This window comes from Aspergillus mulundensis (assembly GCF_003369625.1).
Source record: "Aspergillus mulundensis strain DSM 5745 chromosome Unknown scaffold_10, whole genome shotgun sequence".
Classification (NCBI taxonomy): domain Eukaryota; kingdom Fungi; phylum Ascomycota; class Eurotiomycetes; order Eurotiales; family Aspergillaceae; genus Aspergillus; species Aspergillus mulundensis.
Genome location: NW_020797898.1, coordinates 1,026,109 through 1,046,731, shown reverse-complemented (window position 1 = coordinate 1,046,731; position 20,623 = coordinate 1,026,109). Strand labels below are relative to the sequence as shown.

Sequence of the window (20,623 nt, the reverse complement as noted above, 5' to 3'; positions counted from 1 at the left end):
TCGTGAAGGCGGACTAATCGAAGTGGGACTATTCAATGTGCTAAGCCGTTGCCTTGTGTGCATAGCAGGAGACGTAGGAATCTGTTGGCGGTTCTTGGGTATTTGCAAGATAACACCGAGAATGATGCCATCGCAAGGTGCTGTTTTAAAAACCTTGTCTCATGCGGTCCCAGTGAGTATCTCGCGCAAGAAAGCAGGGGCAGCGCGCACGATGATCATCTCCATCATGGCAGCATTGTCGTAGAAGTTAGACACGGTCGAAGCTGTCACCGCAGTTCCGGCTCCGGTATGTCTTCAGGTCATCCCGTCTCGCCTGAAGTAAACTGATCGATCTCAGCAGGATAATGACCTCGACATCAAGCTTAAAGCCGACAAACTTGCCCAATAAGCCCACCCTGGACGCTAATGCGTGGTCCTGGCTCGCAAGCATGGAGACGCTTCGCTGCAACTGTGGACGATATACTCGCCGCCCAGGGACAAACGCAGTCATTGACCACAGACGAGGCCCACGAGGTATGTTCCCTCATCTCTGGGACTCTCAGTTTAGTATTGACAAACTTCAGCTGCAAATCCTCAGTGCCCACTCACACGATCCAAATTTCCCCATCGCTGGTCTGGAGCGTCTGGATGCATTCCTTGCCAAGGAAGCTCTCTTTCAGAGTCCGGAGCAACACCGGCAAAAGATTGGCGAAGCTAAGATTGAAGATCTTGCTTCTCACATCAAATAGCTCGTACCCTGAAGTCCGAGCGGTCGTCGATCCTGCGATGACCCCAAGCTTTCATGTGGCACCATCCGGGCCCGGGTAATCGGGCTGGGATTTGTGATCGTCATCGCCTTCGTCAACCAGCTGTTCAGCGTTCGTCAACCCAGTATCACTCTTGAGGCCATGCTTGTTCAACTCCTCGCCTACCCCGTTGGTAAGGCTGCGGGGGTTTTCCTTCCTGACGTGGGCTTTACGCTTTTCGGGACCCGGCACAACCTGAACCCGGGCCCCTTCAACGAGAAGGACCACATGCTGATCTCCGTTGTGGCGAACAGTGCCCGAGTGCTGGTTTGCCGTTCCGACCTCGTTGCGATTGTCCTTGGAGTGGCGGCTGATGTTGGGTGGCCTACTTTTGTGACGAATCCGGCGGCTAATATGACCGCAGATCAATGTGAGCATGGTCTTTTTGGAATCGTTCTGGCCTTTGTCTTTGTGGCCCGACTGGCATCATCCAAGCACAAACCGGAATAGCAGACCCCCTGGTCGCACTATGTGTGTACTCATGTGCTGATGTAGTCCAACATAGCCTAAATGTGGCCTGTGGTTCTTCCCGCATATATCAGCAGGAGCTACCTGCGCTCTGATATCTTGTCTTGTGCTCGAAATACAACTACGTGCTCAGCGCGGCATTCTCTACTGCCATCGCGGTTGCCGGAGTGATCATCTTCTTCGCAGGTAGCTATAATGGCTACGAGGTGAACTGGTGAGGGAATGATGCCGAGAGTGGATGCGAGGCTGAGACTTGTACGCGCTTGAAGCTGCCGGAGGGGGGGTATTTCGGGCCTGGGATTGGGTCGTATGCATGACTGTCAGAGAAGGTAAACGGGTGGATGGCAGGATGGAGCATAAGCTGGGTGGATACAGGTAGAGCAGCGTAGACCACCATGGCTCCCGGTCTAGATACTACATGGCCATGCAACTTTATGATTTGTTACTCCTTTCCACTTGAACCAGGGGACAGCATCTTCTTCGATCAGATGGTACGGTATAGTACCCAGCAACATATGCACTCTTGTTGATAATCATCATGTTTCTGGTGTTGGGCGTCCCAATAGAACCTAGGTAGGCTCCCGGCCATAGGCATGATGCCAGCCGACGGAGGAACCACGACCTGGAAGTCGAGGATCTCTGAATCAGCATCAGGAGGCCTTCCATGGCCTCTCACGTACGCGTTAAAGGCGTATCCAGATGCGCGGCCATAACCTTGCTAAAAGGCAGGACCGTTTTATCACCCAGGGATGGGGAGTAGATTGACAGTGTAGCTCGAAAAGAACATGAGATACCGCCCAGGTTAGACATGTCGACAAGTATATAGCTAGGACTGGGTTCAAGCGGATGGTAAGTATATACAAAGGGAGACCGCGTCGAATATGGAGATCAAGGTACCCGGCCGGATGTTCGTCGTCAAGAACCGACACCTCCCACCCAGCCCAGCCCACCCTACAAGCTCGCCCTCCCAATCCCCTGCTCATTGAGTACATCATAAACAGCTCTAATATAAGCCTCAGCATTCGAATTCCCCAGCGTCCCATTCTCCATCCGATTCATCGCATACGTAACCGTCACGCCCCTCTCAAGATCCATAATCGCAATTGACCCGCCCCATCCACCCCAGAAGCACACTTTCCCCGTAGGCATCCACGCGATACTCCCATTCGACAGCCCAAAGCCCAGCCCCATCTTCAACGGGGTGCCAAGGACGAGGTCGGGACCCTCTGCCTGCGTCTGGAAGATTAGGTCGACGGTCTCGGGCTGCAGATATTGCTTCCCATTTACCGTGCCGCGGTTCGTGATGATTTGCAGGATCGCGTTGAACCCGCGCGCGTTCGAGAGACCCCCGATCGACCCGATTCCGCACCGGCGGAATTCAGGCGTGCCGCTGATGGCGCCGTCGATGCCGCGGGTGCCGCGCATGGCGCGGAGGGCGATGTACATCGGGTTGGTGGGCTCGGGGGCCTTGTCGAGCGTGCCGGCGGGGAATAATAGAGGCGGGGGATCCATGATAGCGATGCGGCCCCACTGCTTCTCGTCCTGGATGCCCAGGTGGAAGTCTGCGTTTAGCGGGGTCGCCAGCTCATCGGCTATGAATTGCGCCAGGGGCTTCCCGGAGACGCGGTGCACGAGTTCGCCGAGCAGGAGGCCCTGCGAGATAAGGTGGTAGCCTGATGCGGTGCCCGGCTCCCACCAGGGTTTCTGGGCGATGAGTTTCTGCGTTGCGGACGCGGTGTCTGTGAGGAGTTCGGAGACGTGGATTGGTGGGTCCCAGGAGGGGAGGCCGGAGGTGTGGCTTAGTAGGTGTCTTACGAGGATTTCGCGCTTGTCTGGGGTGTCGAAGGCTGGCCAGTATTTTGCGACAGCGTCGTCGGGGTGTACCTGGCCGCGGTCGATGAGGAGCAAGGTTGCGAGGGCTGTGATTGTTTTGCTGACGGACCAGACGGGGGCGATTGTGTCGCGCGTCCAGGGCTCGGTGCGTGCGGGGGAGGCATAGCCGCCCCAGAGATCGATCACGGATTCGCCATTGATGGAGACGCAGAGGGAGGCCCCGAGTTCGGCTTCGGAGTTGAGGTGCTCTGCGAAGACTTCGCGTACGGCGTTGAAGCGGGGATCGCAGTGGCCTTCGACTGCCATGGTTGTGATGATGTTCAAGTTAAAAGTTGGGGAGGAGCCGGTTAAATAGGCAGCGATGCCTCGGGTACTTGGCTACCGAGACCATGGTCAGGCTAGCATGTGGAGTGTTTCGCATCTTAGGGATGGGCCTGGCCCACTCAGAGTGCAGATCAGCCTGATGCCCTAACGTCCATATTTCCATAATATTCGGTGATGGTGCTTCATTGAGATGAAGCTAAGTTTCCGGCGTACGGCCGACACAAGTGGTCATTCGTAATCATTGGTAAACACTCAGAAATGGGTATACAAGAACGGTCGAATCAAAGACATTATCAGCCATTAAGTGGATCAGCTAGCGGCCCAGGGCCGACTGTGGCTATGTAAATCATCATTATGATCCATCTCTTCGAACCATCGCATGCCTGGAATCACTATGCAGTTCCTGGAGTCCGAGGCCGCATTGCTGTTCTCCAGGCCCTTCGAGACCCTTCAAGATGCTAGGCTCAAATCTACCTAGGTACTTGATTGTCATGGCCCGTCCCGGTGACACTGGATAATGACGCTGGTCAGCGCGTCATTAAGCTTCTAAGTTCTCCAGGCGTGCCTGCCTGGCGGATATTTGTAGAACCCGCGACGCGACCTATACGGAGGAGCAGGCAGATGACTTGGTTATATCTCGCAGGCACTTCAGAGTTCAGTGAGGTGGGACCTCTCTTGACTCTTATGCATTGCTGGAGCAAATCTGATACTGCGATGATGTTGAGCTCAGGATAGCAGGGTTCCATCACGGTAAATGTAATGAGTTGTGGGAGCTCAAGTTCACCGCGCAGGACACAGCTGGGACCTTAAATGGGAACTGGCGCTTAAAGGATACCTAATACTTTCCTTCACGTTCATCACCACGGCCGATACTTTCCTCACGCAGGTGTCCCAGTCAGGCCGGTTCTTATCCTGCTTATCCAGCACTTGGTTGACAGCACCAACCAACCTGTCAGACCATCCCTCCATCCACCACGCCCGCAGCTCGTAATATGCCAGAAGGACGGCATAGTGCAAGAATATCAGCAACGCTGTCGGTTTATACTTGCGGACGCGTTCCCAGAATGGTGACTCAGCAAGGGCGGGCCACCCAAGGGGCCGGCGCATGTCATCGGGGTTGGAGACTGTGTCTAGTAGATATTGCTCCAGCTGGTCAATGGCCATTGACTCAATAAAGTCAGTGACATGTTTACGGAGGTCGTCGAGCGTATCTTGTATAGGCTTGGGAAGGGTCTGAGAGTTGAGTCTGGGGCGGGCTAGGTTGTCGGCGGACGGTCTCGTAAAGCGCCCAATTGGTTGGGAGAGGATCATTTCGCTGGAGAGTTCAAAGATCACTTTATTACCGCGAACAAGGTCCAAGGAAGAGAGAAGGGTGTCGAGCTCGAACTCGTCCGTCGGAGTGTTTATGGCGCTCGGGATCGTTGGTGATGCGTAGGCCCATATCACCAGGAACAGGCCGAATGTGAAGAGAACAGGACTCTTGCTATTCTCGGCTGAGAGTGTCGCAATCTCACCATTGAATAGTTCGAGTCCGAGGCTATGGTGATGCAGTGCGCGATTCGTAAATGCTACCGGCGAATCCTTGTGGAGGAACGCCATGTGGAGAGCAGCGGTGGCCAACAAGCCGTGCATAAGCAGCGGGCTTGAGCGCGCCATGATCGGGATCTCTGTCTGCCAGAGCTCTTTCTGTTCTTCGCCGAACAGGGAGACGGACGTGACTGTTGCATAGTGATGCATCAAACTCAAGTCCAGCAGATCGAAGGATGGGCTAGACTCGGTAGCGGCCGGTGGCAATAGTTGTGGGATGCTATTGCTAGGAGTAGACCGGGTGCTTGGCGAGCTCTGCGCAGCATAATGGCAGTCCTTACTTGCCCGCTGGCAGTTTCGGCAAGCTGGATGTGTTTCATCGCACTGCTGGTGTTAGTGACGCGGCCCCTACGCGGATTAAGACATACCTTGATTCTGCGGGAGCGGCATTGCGCACACCCATTGCGGGACTTTTTGTGATAGCGACGAGTTGGCTTTTTGACTCCAGATGACATGTTGACGAGATCTACAATACAAGGGGAAGGATCGAGCAGAAACCAGGATCAAAGCGGAAGACAGAGTGCGCTTTACTCTATTTGGAGGGTGGGTCTTAGGTCCATAACCATTCTCATTGATTGAAGTAATAATACGTATGCAGCTGCATAATTTTATTCACAGGTTGATCTCCTCGGTCCTTCTTCTGATCTCCATCTCCGCTCTGGGTTCGGCACTCAGTCCCATCCCCCTTGCAATCGGCCGGGGGTTCTTCCATTGCTCTGTCAATCGGAAGTCATACTTTAGCAACATGTGGCAGAGTGCAATCTTGATCTCGTTTGCCGCAAAGAAGCGTCCCGGGCACGCGTGCTTTCCGAATCCAAAGCCCATATGCTCAGGTGACGGCGATACCAGCTGAGCAGAGGTCTCCTTGCCGGGAGTCTCCCGCAGCCTGAGGAAGCGGTAGGGGTCGAACTTTTCAGGGGAGGGGTAGATGCTCTCATCCCACATCCGCTGCCCAGAAACCATCAAGTTGGAGTTCTTGGGGATGACGGTGCCATCAGAAAGCTTGATGGATTCCCCGGCCAGGCGGTGCATGGTGGCTGACTCGTTAGAGATAGAATTTGCAGTTGGGTAGAAAGAGTAGGTACATACCGATTCCAATTGGCTTTACTCGTTGGCTTTCCTTCAGCACACTGTCCATTAACTTCAGCTTGTACAAAGTCGTCTTCTGCCATCCTTCCGCCTCAATGACGGTGAGAACCTCCTGTCTCAGTTCGTCAATCAAACCTTCATGACCGCAAATGTCGTACAGCACCTGCGTCAGCATGTCGGAAGTGGTATGGATCGCAGCGAGTGAGAAGGACAACTGTGACACAGCCGCGTCATAAGGCCGTCCCTTTGCGCACTGTTCCATCCACTCCATGGCGTCGTTGTACCGAGCGGGAGTCTCGCCATTCGCAATAGCAGCCTGTTTCTCTGCTTTGCGCCTCTCCAATACAGGAATAATAATACTACGCGCTTCCTCAAGCTGCGCCCGAATCTTCTGGACCTTGGGAGAGAACGGGGCGACAATAGACCGCATGAACGCCGGCCACATGCGCAGTGCTTCAGCGGCCAAGAATGAATCAATAGTATAGGCAACAGTAATTCGTAGCCAGTCGGGGTCGCGGCAGATTTGGTCACCGAGGAAGACCTTGGATGACAGCTGAGCAACAATGTCCAGGATAGTGTGCTTGAGAGGAATCGTGTGCCAATCTGGGACGCGTCAGTTAGTCTTCGCCCCTCTTCTCTATTGTTACTCACCAGCATTGTCCGTCCAGTTCTTTTGCAGGGCAACCGTCGTCTCATCGGACAATGGCTTCGTCACAGATCCTTGCTATGTCAGTCTTCAGTCCTCAATTCATTTCTTAGGTCATACCGAGGCTCTGGGTAAGCTTCATTCTAACAGCATCCTGGACGATCTCGTCCGACCTGGTCCCCTGGTCAAAGGGCTCGAACCCTGGAATATGGGCATGAAAGTCGAGCGCGATTGCTTTGCCAAAACTCAGCGCCTCATGACTCCGAATCTCTTGCGCATACTTGGGGTCCAGAACGAGTCTGTATCCGGTCTCGGTGACTAGGTTAAAAGCCGGCCACTTGTCACATATACGATCAGTCACATCGCTCCCGCACATCAAATGGGAAACCATACCTTTGCGAGGCCCGAGCTGATCAGGTTGCGCGCATTGGACAGAAACCGCTTCTGCGCATGGGTATCTCGAAACTCCAGTGGCCCTTTCCCATTGAGGACCGGATGAGAGGGCGAACTCAGAAGCACATACAAGCCACCAACTAGCAGCAGTCCAAGGACTGCAATTGAGCCGGGGCTGGCAACTAAAAGAGCATCCATGAAGTCGAGCATATTCTAGCTTGGCTTGATTGCAGTCTGCTGTTGAAAAATGAGGGAGCCGTGGTAGGCAGGAGGCTTTTATAGACAGGTGCTCCTGCCTCCTGGGTCTGAACCATGTTCTCATGCTGTCTCACTTTTACATTCACTCCTCTTAGTTCCTTTACTCGGCAGTCTAATTGACGATCCCCCAGCGGAAGTCCGGAACGGTTGCAGATCATCTTCACGTTTGCCAGCTTAAGCGAGATACGACCGATACGAAGCTCAGAGCGAGGAGCGATAAACGGGGAACGAAGAGCGACAAACGAGCCGGCTGCCTATATAACCCAGCCTCGTCCGATACGCCGGGAATTCCACATCGGATCGCGTGGAATATGCTTGATTGATGCATCAAGCATGCATTGCTGATCTGTCTGTCATCTGTAATTTGTTGCCTAACCAACAAGGTTTTCGATATATATGTATCGACTCTTCGCTTAATTCTCCCCGGACTGCTCCACCACCGGATTTCTCATTCCAGATCTCGATGAAGTCTTTCAGTCTCAACAGTTATAACTTCGACTCGAGTTGACGGGCGGTACCTGTGTCAGATTCAACAGTTCAACCATTCAACAAATGAAATGCTTCAGCCTTCGCAAAGTATCTTGAAAGCGGCTTAGCTGCTGTTGAAAGTTAACCCGAATCCCACCCTCTAACCTGTTTGTGTTTAGCCCTGACCCCCATGATGTTCCCCTCGCCCGGCTATCTCGGACCTGGAGGGTAGCAGACCACGCGGCATCGCACGCGATCATCTCTATAAATCGCGCTCTCCCACTCTTCAACCCGAAATCCTCACAAAGATAATCCATCCCAATCACAACAATGGCCAACACCGAGAAGACCTTCCGCGACTACACAGCCGACCAAGGCAAAAACTACGCGCTCAACCGGCTCGACTACCACCAAGATCTCTACAACCTGATCGTCTCCCACCACACCTCAACAGGCGGACAACTCGATGCCCTCATCGACGTCGGCACCGGTCCCGGAAATGTCGCATCAAACCTCAGTAAGCACTTCGCACACACTACGGGACTCGATCCATCCGAGGGTATGATTGCAACCGCCCGCTCTCTCAACTCCGATCGCGGGGCCGACGGTGGCAAGCTCCGCTTCGAGGTCTCCACAGCCGAGGATCTAGGCTCCAACCTCAACCCGCCTATCGCAGACGCCTCGATCGATTTGATTGTCGCTGCCACAGCGGCGCATTGGTTCGACATGCCTGCTTTCTGGCGCAGCGCAGCGCGTGTCCTCAAGCCAGGCGGGAGCGTTGCGATCTGGGGCAGCGGGAACTTGCACACTTCGCCGGGCACGCCTAATTGGGAGAAGATCCAGCAGCGGATTGACGAGTTTGAGGCAATGATCCGGCCGTATTTCCTCCCTGGGAATGTGCTGACAAGGGGGCTTTACAAGGAGCTTGGGCTGCCGTGGACGGTTGAGCCGCCTGTTGAGGGGTTCGACAAGAATCAGTTCTTCAGAAGGGACTGGGATACAACGGAGAAGTTCCTGGCGCTGGGGGCTCCTGAGCTTTCCGTGGCTGCTCTTGAGAAGATGTTGGGGACTATGAGTCCTGTTACGAGGTGGCGGGAGGACCACCCCGACGCCACGGGGGAGAAGGACGTCGTGAGGGTTTTTAGGAGGGATGTTGAGAGGTTGTTGAGGGAAGGCGGGATGGAAGAGGGGAAGGAGAAGGTCCAGGGGTCTGCACAGGGGTTCTTGCTCATTGTGAAAAAGATCTAAGAGATTCGGCTGGTGACGTAGAGCTATAGAGCTAACAGATAGATACACCCTCTGACTCAGGGCTAGGTTTAGATAATTAATTACCCACTGTATATGCTCAGCTCCGTTTTCATAGTTATACAGTTCTTTATTTTACCGTAGTTTACCGCCTCTTCCCACACCCTAATAAAATATATATTAATTTTATTAATTTTTACCGCTTTTTTTTATACACCTTTTAAATATATATATTTATTTTAATATTTATATATTTAGTATATATACCCCGTGTGGTTTCCTAGGTTTAACTATATTTAATATTTATTAATACTTTACTTCCCTTTTTATATTTATATAATTTCTTTAATTTTAGTACCCTGGGGCTTAAAATTAATACTTTATATTTTTTAAATATTACTTAGTATTTAGTTAAAATTTAGTTTTAATTAGCTTTTATAAGTATAAGGCGGGTAAATTTATAGGCCTAATTTATATAAGATTTTTTTTATTACTATCTTTATTTTATATAAACTAGGCCTTTTAAAATAACTTTTACATGCTTAAATATTTACACCTATATTTCCTATTATTAAGGGGTTGGTAAAAATATAAAAGTAAATAATTAAAATATTATATATAAGGAATAATATACTTAATTACTAGGCTATTATTATTACCTTTTACATGTTTTTATTCCCGCACCTGGCATGCTATTTTAAGTAATTTTTTTACTAGTAGGCCTTTTAAATAATACTAAAGGTGTTTATATTAGGTAATAACTATATATTATTAGCTTTTAGTATTTAATATTTTTATATATTTTTTATATTACCCGTGGCCCTATTAGGGTTAGCTTATTAAATAATATTAAAAAGCTTTTTATAAATATGCCTTTTAAGTAATATTAAAGGTAACTATTTTAGTTAGTTCCCGTGTTTTAATAACTTTTTATTTTTAATTTTTATATTTTTTTATATTACCTATAATACTCCTGGGTTAGCTTACTAAGTAATATTAAAAAAGCTAGGGTTTTTAATAATTTTATATATATAATATTATACTAGGTATAATTTAAATATTTTAATATATTATAATATAGGGGGTAGCTATAAAATTTAATTTAATTATAGTTATTATTTTTTAGGTTAAAACTAAAGTAGGCTAACTAGGTATAAAATATAATATTAAAAAGGTTATTTATAGCCTAGGGTGCTATAGATAGTACCTATTTATACTTTATTTTTTAAATATATTATTAAAAAAGTAATAACTATATAAAGTTATAATTTTAAAGGTTTTTTTATAAAGGCCCGGGTTTTAATATAAGCCTATGCTTATTTACTTATTTAATTTATTTATTTATAGCTTTTGGGCTCCTGTGTAAATACTTAATATTTTAAATAATTTTATAATTAATATAGTATATAGCTATATATAGTAATTATTTAAAGTTTAAAAATAAAAGGGCCAGCCCCTAAACTAAAAGTATTTATTTAATAATAATATAAACTTAGGGGCTGGCTTTATTTTTTAATAATAATAATTAAAATAATACTTATTATAAAAAAAAGTAAGGCCCCTAACTAAAGGTTATAAATAACTACCTTTTAATAATTTTAATTTAGTAATTTACCTGCTTAGTTTACCCGCTTAGTTTACCTGCTTAATTTACTTACTTATAGCTTTTAGGTTTTTATAATATATATAAGTGGTTACTATTTTAAAAGGCTTTATAATTAATATATTTTAAATTAGTAATTTTTAGGGTATTAAATATTACTATTACTACTATATATTTTATTATAAGTTATAGTAGATTTACACGCCTATGTAAAGGCATGTATAAGTTAAATTTTAAGGTTTTAACCTTTTTAATAATAACCCTATAACTAACCTAAATTAGGTTTTAGGTAGAACCCTAAAGTCCTGTATCTTAATTTTATATTATAATAAGTTATAATTTAGTTTACCCATTTAGTTTACTTACTTAGTTTACCTACTTAGTTTACCTGCTTAATTTACTTGCTTATGGCCTTTAGGCCCCTACACGTAAGTAATTATTATTTTAAGTAGCTTTATAGCTAATATATTTTAAATTAGTAATTTTTAGGGTGTTAAATATTATTACTATTATTATTATAAAATATAAGTATAAGCCTATAAAATATTTTACTCCCCTTAAATATCTTGCATTTGCCCTTAAAAAAGTATTTTTTTAATTTTTTTTTAACTTAAAAGCTAAAAATACCCTACCTAGTAACTTTAATAGTTTTAATTTTAATAATTTTAATTTTAATAGTGCTTTTATACCCGGGAGTATTTTACTCCCCTTAAATATCTTATATTTATTTTTAAAGAAGCATTCCCTTAATCCCTTTTTTAACTTAAAAGCTAGGAATGCCTTACCTAGTAACTTTAATAGTTTTAACTTTAATAGTCCTAACTTTAATAGTCCTAACTTTAATAATGCTTTTATGCCCGCTCCTAACTTTATAATCTTAATAATAAATTAGGAATTTGCTTAATACAGGCCTCGCGTGCTAGATATTGCCTAAATAATAGTAAAATTTTATATTAATTTTTTAACTTAAAAGCTAGAAATATTACTGCCTTTTTTAACCCACTTTAATAATTATTTAATATAGTATATTTTTTTAGTAAAATACCCATGGCCCTTAGGGTATTAATATCCTTAATTTAGATTTTAATATAAGTCCCTAGTAATAATAATTTAAGTTTTAAATAAAACCCTTAAATTAAATTTTAACATACCCTTTACTACCAGGGGACCTAGCCTAAAATAATATTTTAATAAAAGTAAGCTAACCTAACTACCTTATTAATAATATTTACTAAAAATCTAGTTTTTAAATATAAAATAATACTATATATAAGGTAAATCCTATTAAAATTATTAAATACCTGGGAATATGCCTGCCTATTTTTAATAATAATTATAAAAGCTAGCTAAATAAGTATACCCCCTGGAATTATTAAGCACTTAATACTAGTAAGTTTACTAATATTAAAGTTATTAAAATATTAATATTTTATATTTAGCTATTTATTATTATTTACCTATTTAATTTACTTACTTATAGCCTTCTGGCCTTTAACCTATAAGTTATATTTTTATTTTATAAGATTATATGCTAAGTATAATAGTTTAAAAAATTAAGTATAATTTTAAAATATTTTTTACTTTTTATAAAAGGTGTTACACCCTAAATTAATATAAGTTAGGTTATAAGTAAGTTAGCTATTTTATTTTACTTAGCATGGTATTAATTAGTACTAAAATAAACTTATAATAAAATATACTAAAAGTAAGTAGTTACTATGCTAAAGGGCAAACTTAGGAATATAAAAAATAATATATATTATATTTAAGTAATAAAAAATTAAAAAAAAAGTACTTATACTAGGATTAATCTAGTAACCTTATTAATATTAAAAATAAAATTAAATTAATTAACTATACTATTACTATTTTTTATTATATAAGGTAATTTTTAGTTAATATTAAGGTTGCCTTATAATATAAATAACCTTAAAAATAATATATTATATAAATTTTAGCTTTTATTTTTAATTATAATTATATTTACTACTTTTATACCTATTTAAGCCTTTTAATATTACTAGTGTATTTACCTTAGCCACTTTATTTTACTTAATTTTTTAACTATTTTTAAGTATTTATTTATATAAAATTTAAAAAGGCCTTACCGCGCCTGCCCTAACCATAGTTTTTTTATTTTTTAAAGGCTTTTTATATACTAGGCACTAAAGTTATAGCTTTATAAAGGGGGCTAGCCCCCTAATAATAATATTAAATTTTTAAAAATAGTAAAAATATAATATAAAATTTAATAGGGTAATATAATAATCTTAATAAATTTATTTATTTAATACTATATTATTAAAAAGTACTGCCTTAGCCTACCCCTTAATTTATATTATTTATAATATATTTTTAATAAAATAATAATATTTATAAATATATTACTAGGCCTAGTAAGCCTTATTACCCAGGCTTTTAACTAGCTTATTTTTATTTTTTTTTATAACTTATTTACTAAGGGTTAAGGTGTTTGCGTATTAATAAGTTAAATAAATAAAAAATATTTAAATTATATATTCTTACTAATATTTAAGCTTTTTATTATAAAAAATTTAAAATTAAAAAGTATTAAAAAATAAATAAACCTACTATAGTACTAAAACTATTTTTTAAGCACTTTTTAGTGCTTTATACTTAGTAACTTTATAAGAAATAATAGCAGCTGGGTATATTTAGGTGGGCTTAAATTAACTAGTAATAAAAATAAGGGTTTTTAACATGTGGCTAGGCTAAACTTTAACTATTAAATTAATAAAAATAGGCTTAAGGCTATAAGCTATAGCTAGCTTATTAAATATTATATAATAATAATTATTTTAAAAATTACTAAAATTTTTAGGCGGGTAGTTATACCTTAATATTTTATAAATAATTAATATACTTTAATATATATTTTTATTATATACCTAGGCTTTAATTTATTACACCCTAGCTACTTTTAATATTAAATAATAATTTAATTATTATGCTAGCTATATATAACATACTTTAAATATTTAAAAAAAAAAAGGCAGGGCATAAATAATTTTTTATAATATTTATACTTTATTAGCTTATTAAGTTAACTTTTAAGTTTAAATAAATTTTATTTTACTTACCACGTAGCCCTTATATATATATCCTATTTTTTTATTATATATTTTACTACCTAAAATAGGATATAAATATTATTTAAATAATTTTTTAATAGCTTTTTACATACCTGGCATAGCACGCTAATATTAATAATAATATTTTATTATTTTTTAAAAGACTTAACTAAGTTTTAATAAAATAGGTATTATTTAATAGCCCTTTAATAATTTATATAATAAAAAATTAATACTAACTTAAGAGGGCCCCGTGGTTAGCTAAATATTTTATTAAATAAATTATACTTAAGCCTTTTTTTTAGATTTTTAGTAAATAATTTTATAATATTAAGTAGTTATAAACTTAGGCTAGGCCTAATATACTATAAATAATATGCTTTAGGCAAGGGTTAGCGCTATTAAATAATAATTATAAAATAGTGGTAGTACGGCAGGAGTAAATATAAAAAATAAAAATATTAAAAATATTATAAATAATAGCTAGGAGGATAATTTAATTAATAAATAAAATAAGGGTAAAAAAAAGCCTAATAAATTACTATAATATAGCTATTTTATTACTAGTATTAATTTATAGGGGGTAGTAGCTAGCAAGGTTATTAATTTTATATAAGTATTATTTTTAGCTAGTTAAATAAAATTCTTAATACTAATAATACCTAATATAATAAATATAGTTAATAATATTTAATAAGTTAAGTTAAAGGTTATTTATAATAGTACTATAAGTATTTATATTAAGGTTAATAATATTTAAGGGACCGGCCGTGGCTCCTTAACCTTAGTAGTAATAAGCTATAATAAATAATAAAAAAGAATATAATGCAAGAGGTTTAATAGCTATATATATTAATTTAAGTAGGTAAAAAAATAGGTAGTATATTTTTAAAATAAAAGGCTTTATAATTATTAAAAAGGTTAGTTTCCTAGGCTAGGGGTAAAATTATATATTATATAGCTTAATATGCTTAAGTTATTTTAGTAGCTATTAATTATAGCTAAAATATATATATATTACTATTATTATATTATAAATTTATAGGTTAAATTTAATTTTACTAGGCATAAATTTCAGTATTTTAATAAGTTTAGCACTTGCTTAATATTTCCCTAATTAAAACTATTATATATTAATATATAACTACCTTTTAGGATTTTAATAATAGCTAGTTATATAATAACCCCTTATTATTAATCTTAGTACTTGGTTTTCCCAGGTAAATTATTTTTTAGTTTAATTTTAATTAGGCTAGCATATTTTTTTTAATTATTAATTATATAGCTTATTTATATAGCTTTAAGTACTATTTTTTAATATAATATAGCCTTTTTAATACATGCTATAATATTTTTTTAGGATTTTTTTTAAAAACTATATATACCTGCTTTTATCTTTCTTATTTATACTAAAAACTATTATTTTTTTTAATTTTAGTTATAATTATAATTTTTTATAAATTATAATTTTTTATAATAATACCTTTTTATTTTTATTATTACTAGGTGCCTATTACTTACTATAACTAATATAGCTAGGGTATTTTAAGTAAGTATAATACCTTTATATAAAGCCTATGCTATAACTTTTATAAAATTAATTTAAATAATCCTAATTACCCTAGGTAGCTAGGTAAGTATTAATTTTATACTATATATATTATAAGCTTTTTAATTTAGTATTATTATATTAAGTATATAAATTATTATAATAAAGCTATAGTAACTACCCCTAGTACTTTAATTATTAATAGCCTAGTATTATTTTTTTTAAAAACTAGGTATTATTTACTTTTAATATTAGCTTTAACCCTAGGTAACCTAGTTATATTATACTTATATATTTTAAGTATTAATTCTAGTATTATATTTAGCCATGGCCTAGGTTATTTACTTACCCTAGTTTTTATATTTATTACTTTTTTTAAGCTAGCCTAGCTAGTTACCCTAGCTACTACCCTAGCTAATAATAATATTATTACTAGCTATAATAGTTTATTAGGTAGGGTTTCTTACTTTTTAATTATTAGCTATATATTTAATTTTATATATTACTTTTAAAGTTTATTTTTTTTTAATATTTTAATTAAATTTATATTAAAGTTTTAGGGTGTCCCTATAATACCTGCATGCCTTTATATAAAGCTTATTATATTAGGTATTTAAAATACCATGCCTTATAATATATAAATTAAGTTACTAGTAGCTTAATATTATATTAATTATTAATTTTAATATTTATACTTTTTATAAATACCTATTATACCTATATTATATATTATAACTTATTACTTATTAACTTTAAGTTATATAAGTATAGTAAATACTGCTATAAAAAGTAATATACCTAAAATAACTTAATTTTAGTAGTATTTAATTTTTACCCTAGAAACCTTTTAAACTTAGTACTAGGCTATATAAATATATAATATTTAAATTATTATATATTATTTTAGGACCTGGAAAGCTATATAAAATTTAGTAAGGTAATTTAAAAAAAGTATTATAATAATAGTAATATTAACTTATAACTTACCTAATTTTTATTTAATAAATAGCTTGCAAAGCTATTTAGCTATAATATACTTATTATTAATAACTTTTATTAATATATTAATACCTTAAACTTAGCTATGGTAATAGTATTAATAAATAGTAAAAAGGGCTTAAATTTTTTAATAGTAAACTAGTAATAAGTATATAAAGTTAAAAAATAAATATACTACTAAATTAAGCTATTATATAATATATATATATATTTTTATTTATTTATTTTTTTACTAACTTTATAAGTAGGTTTCTAACCCTTTTATACTAGCCTTTATATAATTTTACTAAATACTATTTTTAAAATCTATACCTAGTATAATCCCTAGCTTAGGACCCGCGTGAGGTAGTTATTATATAACTTAAATACTTTTTTTTAGTAAATTAACTTTTTTTATAAATTTTTTATAAAGGTAGCTAATTTACTAAAGTTAATTAATTTATTTAAACTTTATATTAATACCTTGCTTTGCCTAATTAAAAATAAAAAGGGTGGCAGGGTATTTAATATAATTTTTTTAAAGTATAAATATATTACCTTTATCCCGGACTTTTATAGCCCTTGCTATTATTTAAATTATTAAAAATACTATTTTTACTTAAAATTTACACTAGTTAATAGTAATACACCGCATAATAAAGTTTCCTGTAATTTTAAAAATAAAATAACCTTAATTAAGTAAAAAAATAAGTAATATTTTATAAAAATATACTAAAATTATTTTTTTTATTTTTTACTTTATTTTATATTATTATAGCTAAATAGGGGTGTTAGCCCTTATTATAATATATAGTTTTATAAAAGTATTATTATATAATTTAATATTATAATATAAAATACTAACCTTACTAACTAAATATAAGCATGATTTTATTTTTATACTTAGCTTAATTTATTTAACCTATTTTAGCGCATGGTAGGCCTGTTTTAATAATTTTTTTATAATTTTTATATTATTTTTAAATAGTAAAATCTTAATTTTTATTACTTTAACTAAAAAATAATACTTGGGTCTAGCTATTCGCGCGTTAAGTAATTAATAAAAAATTTTTATATAAAGGGCTATTTAAGGGCTATTAATAAGTAGGTTATTTTATTTATTATCTTTATTAAATATAACTAGTATAAGTAAAAGTATTACTAAAACTTTCTTACTATTATAGCAAAGTATAATAAGCTAATATTATTTATTACTTTTATAATAAACCCCTGTTAGTAAGAGATTTAGGACAAGCTTATAAAAGTATTAAATATTAATAAAATTATTTAAAGGTACTTTAATTATTTTAATTTAATAGCTTATATATTTAGGCTTAAGCTTCGTGTCTTGCTAAGGGAGATTTTTAAAAATAATATTTTTAGGGAAACCTGCGCCCATGTTTATATTATTAAGTTATAAAAATATAGTTTATTTTATACCTATATTTTAGTTTAGCTATTAAATAAAAATTAATTTTTAATACCTAAGGTTTTAAATAAGATTATTTTAGTAAAAATTTTAAATAAAAATAGTAAATATAGTGTGCGGCTATATAATATTATTATTTTTATTATAATATATATATCTTATAGTAAATATAACCTAAAGGCCCTGTGTATAAATAATAATAATAAATACTTTAAGTATTTTTTTAAAAAGTTTTATAATAAAACCCGTGTTATAAATAATAGTTATTTTAGCTACCAGCGCTGGGATCTAAATTAATATAAAATTAAAATTAATTATTTAATAAAAAAAAAATATATATTAATAATAAATAAGTAGTGCTATATAACCCCTACCTAAACTAAAAGTATTAGGCCTATATTAATATTAAAATATATAATAATATTAAGGCTATTTATTATTTATATAAATACCTTTATAAGGGAGTTAACTAAATAACTATAAAAATAAGCTTTAATAAAATTATAAAGTATATAAATAATTAATATATAAGTATTTTAAAGGCAGCCTAAAAATTAATAAAGTACCTAGTTAATAAAATAAAGCCTTTAATTATAGCCTTAATTATTTATTTACCTAGGGAATACTTTATAATTTTTAATAATTAAGTAAATAATATAGTAAAGCTAAAAAATATATTATAAAATAATATATTATACTTATTAAAGTACTTTATTTATAATTATAACCCTGCTAACCCTAGCGCTAGGTAATATATATACTTAAAGTTTTTTTTTTATTTTACCTAAAATAAAAAGTATTAAAAGCTAAAAAAGGCCCAGGAAATACTTAGCTAAGTTTATTATTTATTATTTTTAAATAATAAGGTATATTATATTTAATGTTTTTTAATAATGGTTACTAGGGCCAAATGTTTTAAAAACCTTTATATTATAAATAATTAACTATATAATTTTTTTAAAAGGCCTGCTATGCCCGGGGGATTTTAATATAAAACTAAAAGTAGCTAAATTATTTTTAAAAGGTAATTACCTTTATAATTAGTAAAGTATTATATAAAATATTTATTATTATAATAATAAAGGTGCTATTTTCCTATAACTATACTAGGGCTATTTAAAATAGCTATAGCTATTTTATTTATAATAACCTACCTTAGTTAATTTAGCATTAGGCCTATAATTTTAATAAAGTTTTTTATAACCCTTTAAAAAATAATTTAAACCTAAACTTTAGCTTATAATATATTAGCCGCGCGTTAGCTACTTATAAAAAAATCCTAGGTAATTTTAGGTTATTAAAGCCTATCCTACCTTAAAAAAACCTTAAAAAGTTTAATAATTATAAGATTTAGTAAAAAACTGCCTATAATATTAATAACATGTGTTAGGACTTTAAAATAAAGTATATAAATTTTAATAATAAGTAAAAAATAGCTTTTAATTAAATTAAAAAGGTGGTTATAATTATATTAAGCTTAATATACTTTTTTTTATAGCCCTAGTAGTACTAGTATATTAATTTATATTTTATTAATATATATATTAACCTTTAGTAGGTAAGACCTATTTATATAAGGTCTTAGCCAAGTACTTTTATTTTTTTAATTAAATTATTTTATATATAGCCTTTATTAATATTATAGCACTGTTATTACCTAGTAGCTATATTACTTATAAATAATTTTATATTTTAGTTTTAATTAAAAAGGACTTATTTTATAATATTTATTAAAAAAGTGCCCTTGCTAAACTTTTATAAAAAATATTTTTAATTATTTAAAATAAAACCCTAATAATAAATAAGCATGTTTTTAATATTATTAACTATATATTATAAAATATTTATAATATTAAGAATATAGCCATGCGCGATGTTTTTTTTAATAATATTTTTATTATTTTAAGTAGTAACTTTTAATAAATCCTGCTAGTTATGCCGCGTGGGAATTAATTTATAATTATAGGTATATATATTTAATATATAGTTATTTAGAATAGTATTAAGGTTATTACCCTTATTAAAAACATGCGCCTTTAAAATTTATATAAAAATAATTATTTTTTAATATAGTGGCTATATTTATTAAACTATAATACTATTATATATAATTTTATATAAATTTCTAACTTTTTATGTATAACCTTAAATCTAGCACTTTTTATATTTAGGGTATACTTTTTATTTAAGCTTAGTACCCTGCTAATATTATACTAAAATTAAGTAGTATGTTATAAGCTATATATTAATATATTTATTAATTATATAATTTTAACACCTTTTAATATAAATATAAATATTTTTAACTTTAAGCTTTTATTTATTATTTTTAAAACTATTATTTACCTACCTTTTTTAAACTATTATAATAGCACCAGGGAAATTATTAATAAAAAGTATACCTTAAAATTTTTATATAATTTTTAATTCCTAAGCCTTTTAATAAAAAATTTATACCTAAAACCTGGCTTTTTAATATTACTAACGCGAAATTATAATTTTTTTAATAGTTTATATAATAAAACTTGGCTAATTATAACCTAAATTAGCTAAAGGTGCCTAAAATACTAAAATACTATAAAAAATAGCTAGTATAAAAATAATAAAGTTTTACTCCTGCGCCTGTAGCTATTTTTTATAAAAGGTAAGTTTTTATTTATATTTACCTAGGTTTAATTTTTAATTTAGCTTATATATACTATAATAATTAATAAATTACAGGGGTAGTTTTTAAATTATATAAAAATTAATTTTTATTTTTTAATTTTTACCCATGGTTAACTTTATATAGTACTTTTTTAGTTAACCTTAGCTAATAATATTATTATTTTATTAGTTAAGGGTAATATAAAGGCATAGCTAATAAATAATATAGT

The 20,623-nt window shown here is 34.6% G+C and overlaps 6 protein-coding genes across 6 annotated transcripts; 2 read left to right on the top strand and 4 right to left on the bottom strand.

Moving 5' to 3' along the window:
• Nucleotides 1-405: 405 nt before the first annotated feature.
• DSM5745_08731 (uncharacterized protein) lies at nucleotides 406-728 on the top strand (the record flags this gene model as incomplete). The annotated part of the gene is made up of 2 exons (XM_026750747.1): nucleotides 406-513; nucleotides 564-728. 2 exons carry the CDS (start codon nucleotides 406-408, stop codon nucleotides 726-728), a joined length of 273 nt encoding a protein of 90 aa, XP_026600760.1.
• A 51-nt stretch (nucleotides 729-779) lies between these two features.
• DSM5745_08730 (uncharacterized protein) lies at nucleotides 780-1,163 on the bottom strand (the record flags this gene model as incomplete). The annotated part of the gene is made up of 1 exon (XM_026750746.1): nucleotides 780-1,163. One exon carries the CDS (start codon nucleotides 1,161-1,163, stop codon nucleotides 780-782), a length of 384 nt encoding a protein of 127 aa, XP_026600759.1.
• A 1,041-nt stretch (nucleotides 1,164-2,204) lies between these two features.
• DSM5745_08729 (serine hydrolase domain-containing protein) lies at nucleotides 2,205-3,392 on the bottom strand (the record flags this gene model as incomplete). The annotated part of the gene is made up of 1 exon (XM_026750745.1): nucleotides 2,205-3,392. One exon carries the CDS (start codon nucleotides 3,390-3,392, stop codon nucleotides 2,205-2,207), a length of 1,188 nt encoding a protein of 395 aa, XP_026600758.1.
• Nucleotides 3,393-4,190: 798 nt separating this feature from the next.
• DSM5745_08728 (Zn(II)2Cys6 transcription factor) lies at nucleotides 4,191-5,452 on the bottom strand (the record flags this gene model as incomplete). Its single annotated transcript, XM_026750744.1, has 2 exons — nucleotides 4,191-5,321; nucleotides 5,366-5,452. 2 exons carry the CDS (start codon nucleotides 5,450-5,452, stop codon nucleotides 4,191-4,193), a joined length of 1,218 nt encoding a protein of 405 aa, XP_026600757.1.
• A 157-nt stretch (nucleotides 5,453-5,609) lies between these two features.
• DSM5745_08727 (cytochrome P450) lies at nucleotides 5,610-7,335 on the bottom strand (the record flags this gene model as incomplete). Its single annotated transcript, XM_026750743.1, has 5 exons — nucleotides 5,610-6,034; nucleotides 6,087-6,689; nucleotides 6,738-6,806; nucleotides 6,853-7,069; nucleotides 7,126-7,335. 5 exons carry the CDS (start codon nucleotides 7,333-7,335, stop codon nucleotides 5,610-5,612), a joined length of 1,524 nt encoding a protein of 507 aa, XP_026600756.1.
• Nucleotides 7,336-8,181: 846 nt separating this feature from the next.
• Nucleotides 8,182-9,099, top strand: DSM5745_08726 (uncharacterized protein; the record flags this gene model as incomplete). The annotated part of the gene is made up of 1 exon (XM_026750742.1): nucleotides 8,182-9,099. The coding sequence occupies one exon, from the start codon at nucleotides 8,182-8,184 to the stop codon at nucleotides 9,097-9,099; it is 918 nt and encodes a 305-aa protein (XP_026600755.1).
• Between the last annotated feature and the right edge of the window lie 11,524 nt (nucleotides 9,100-20,623).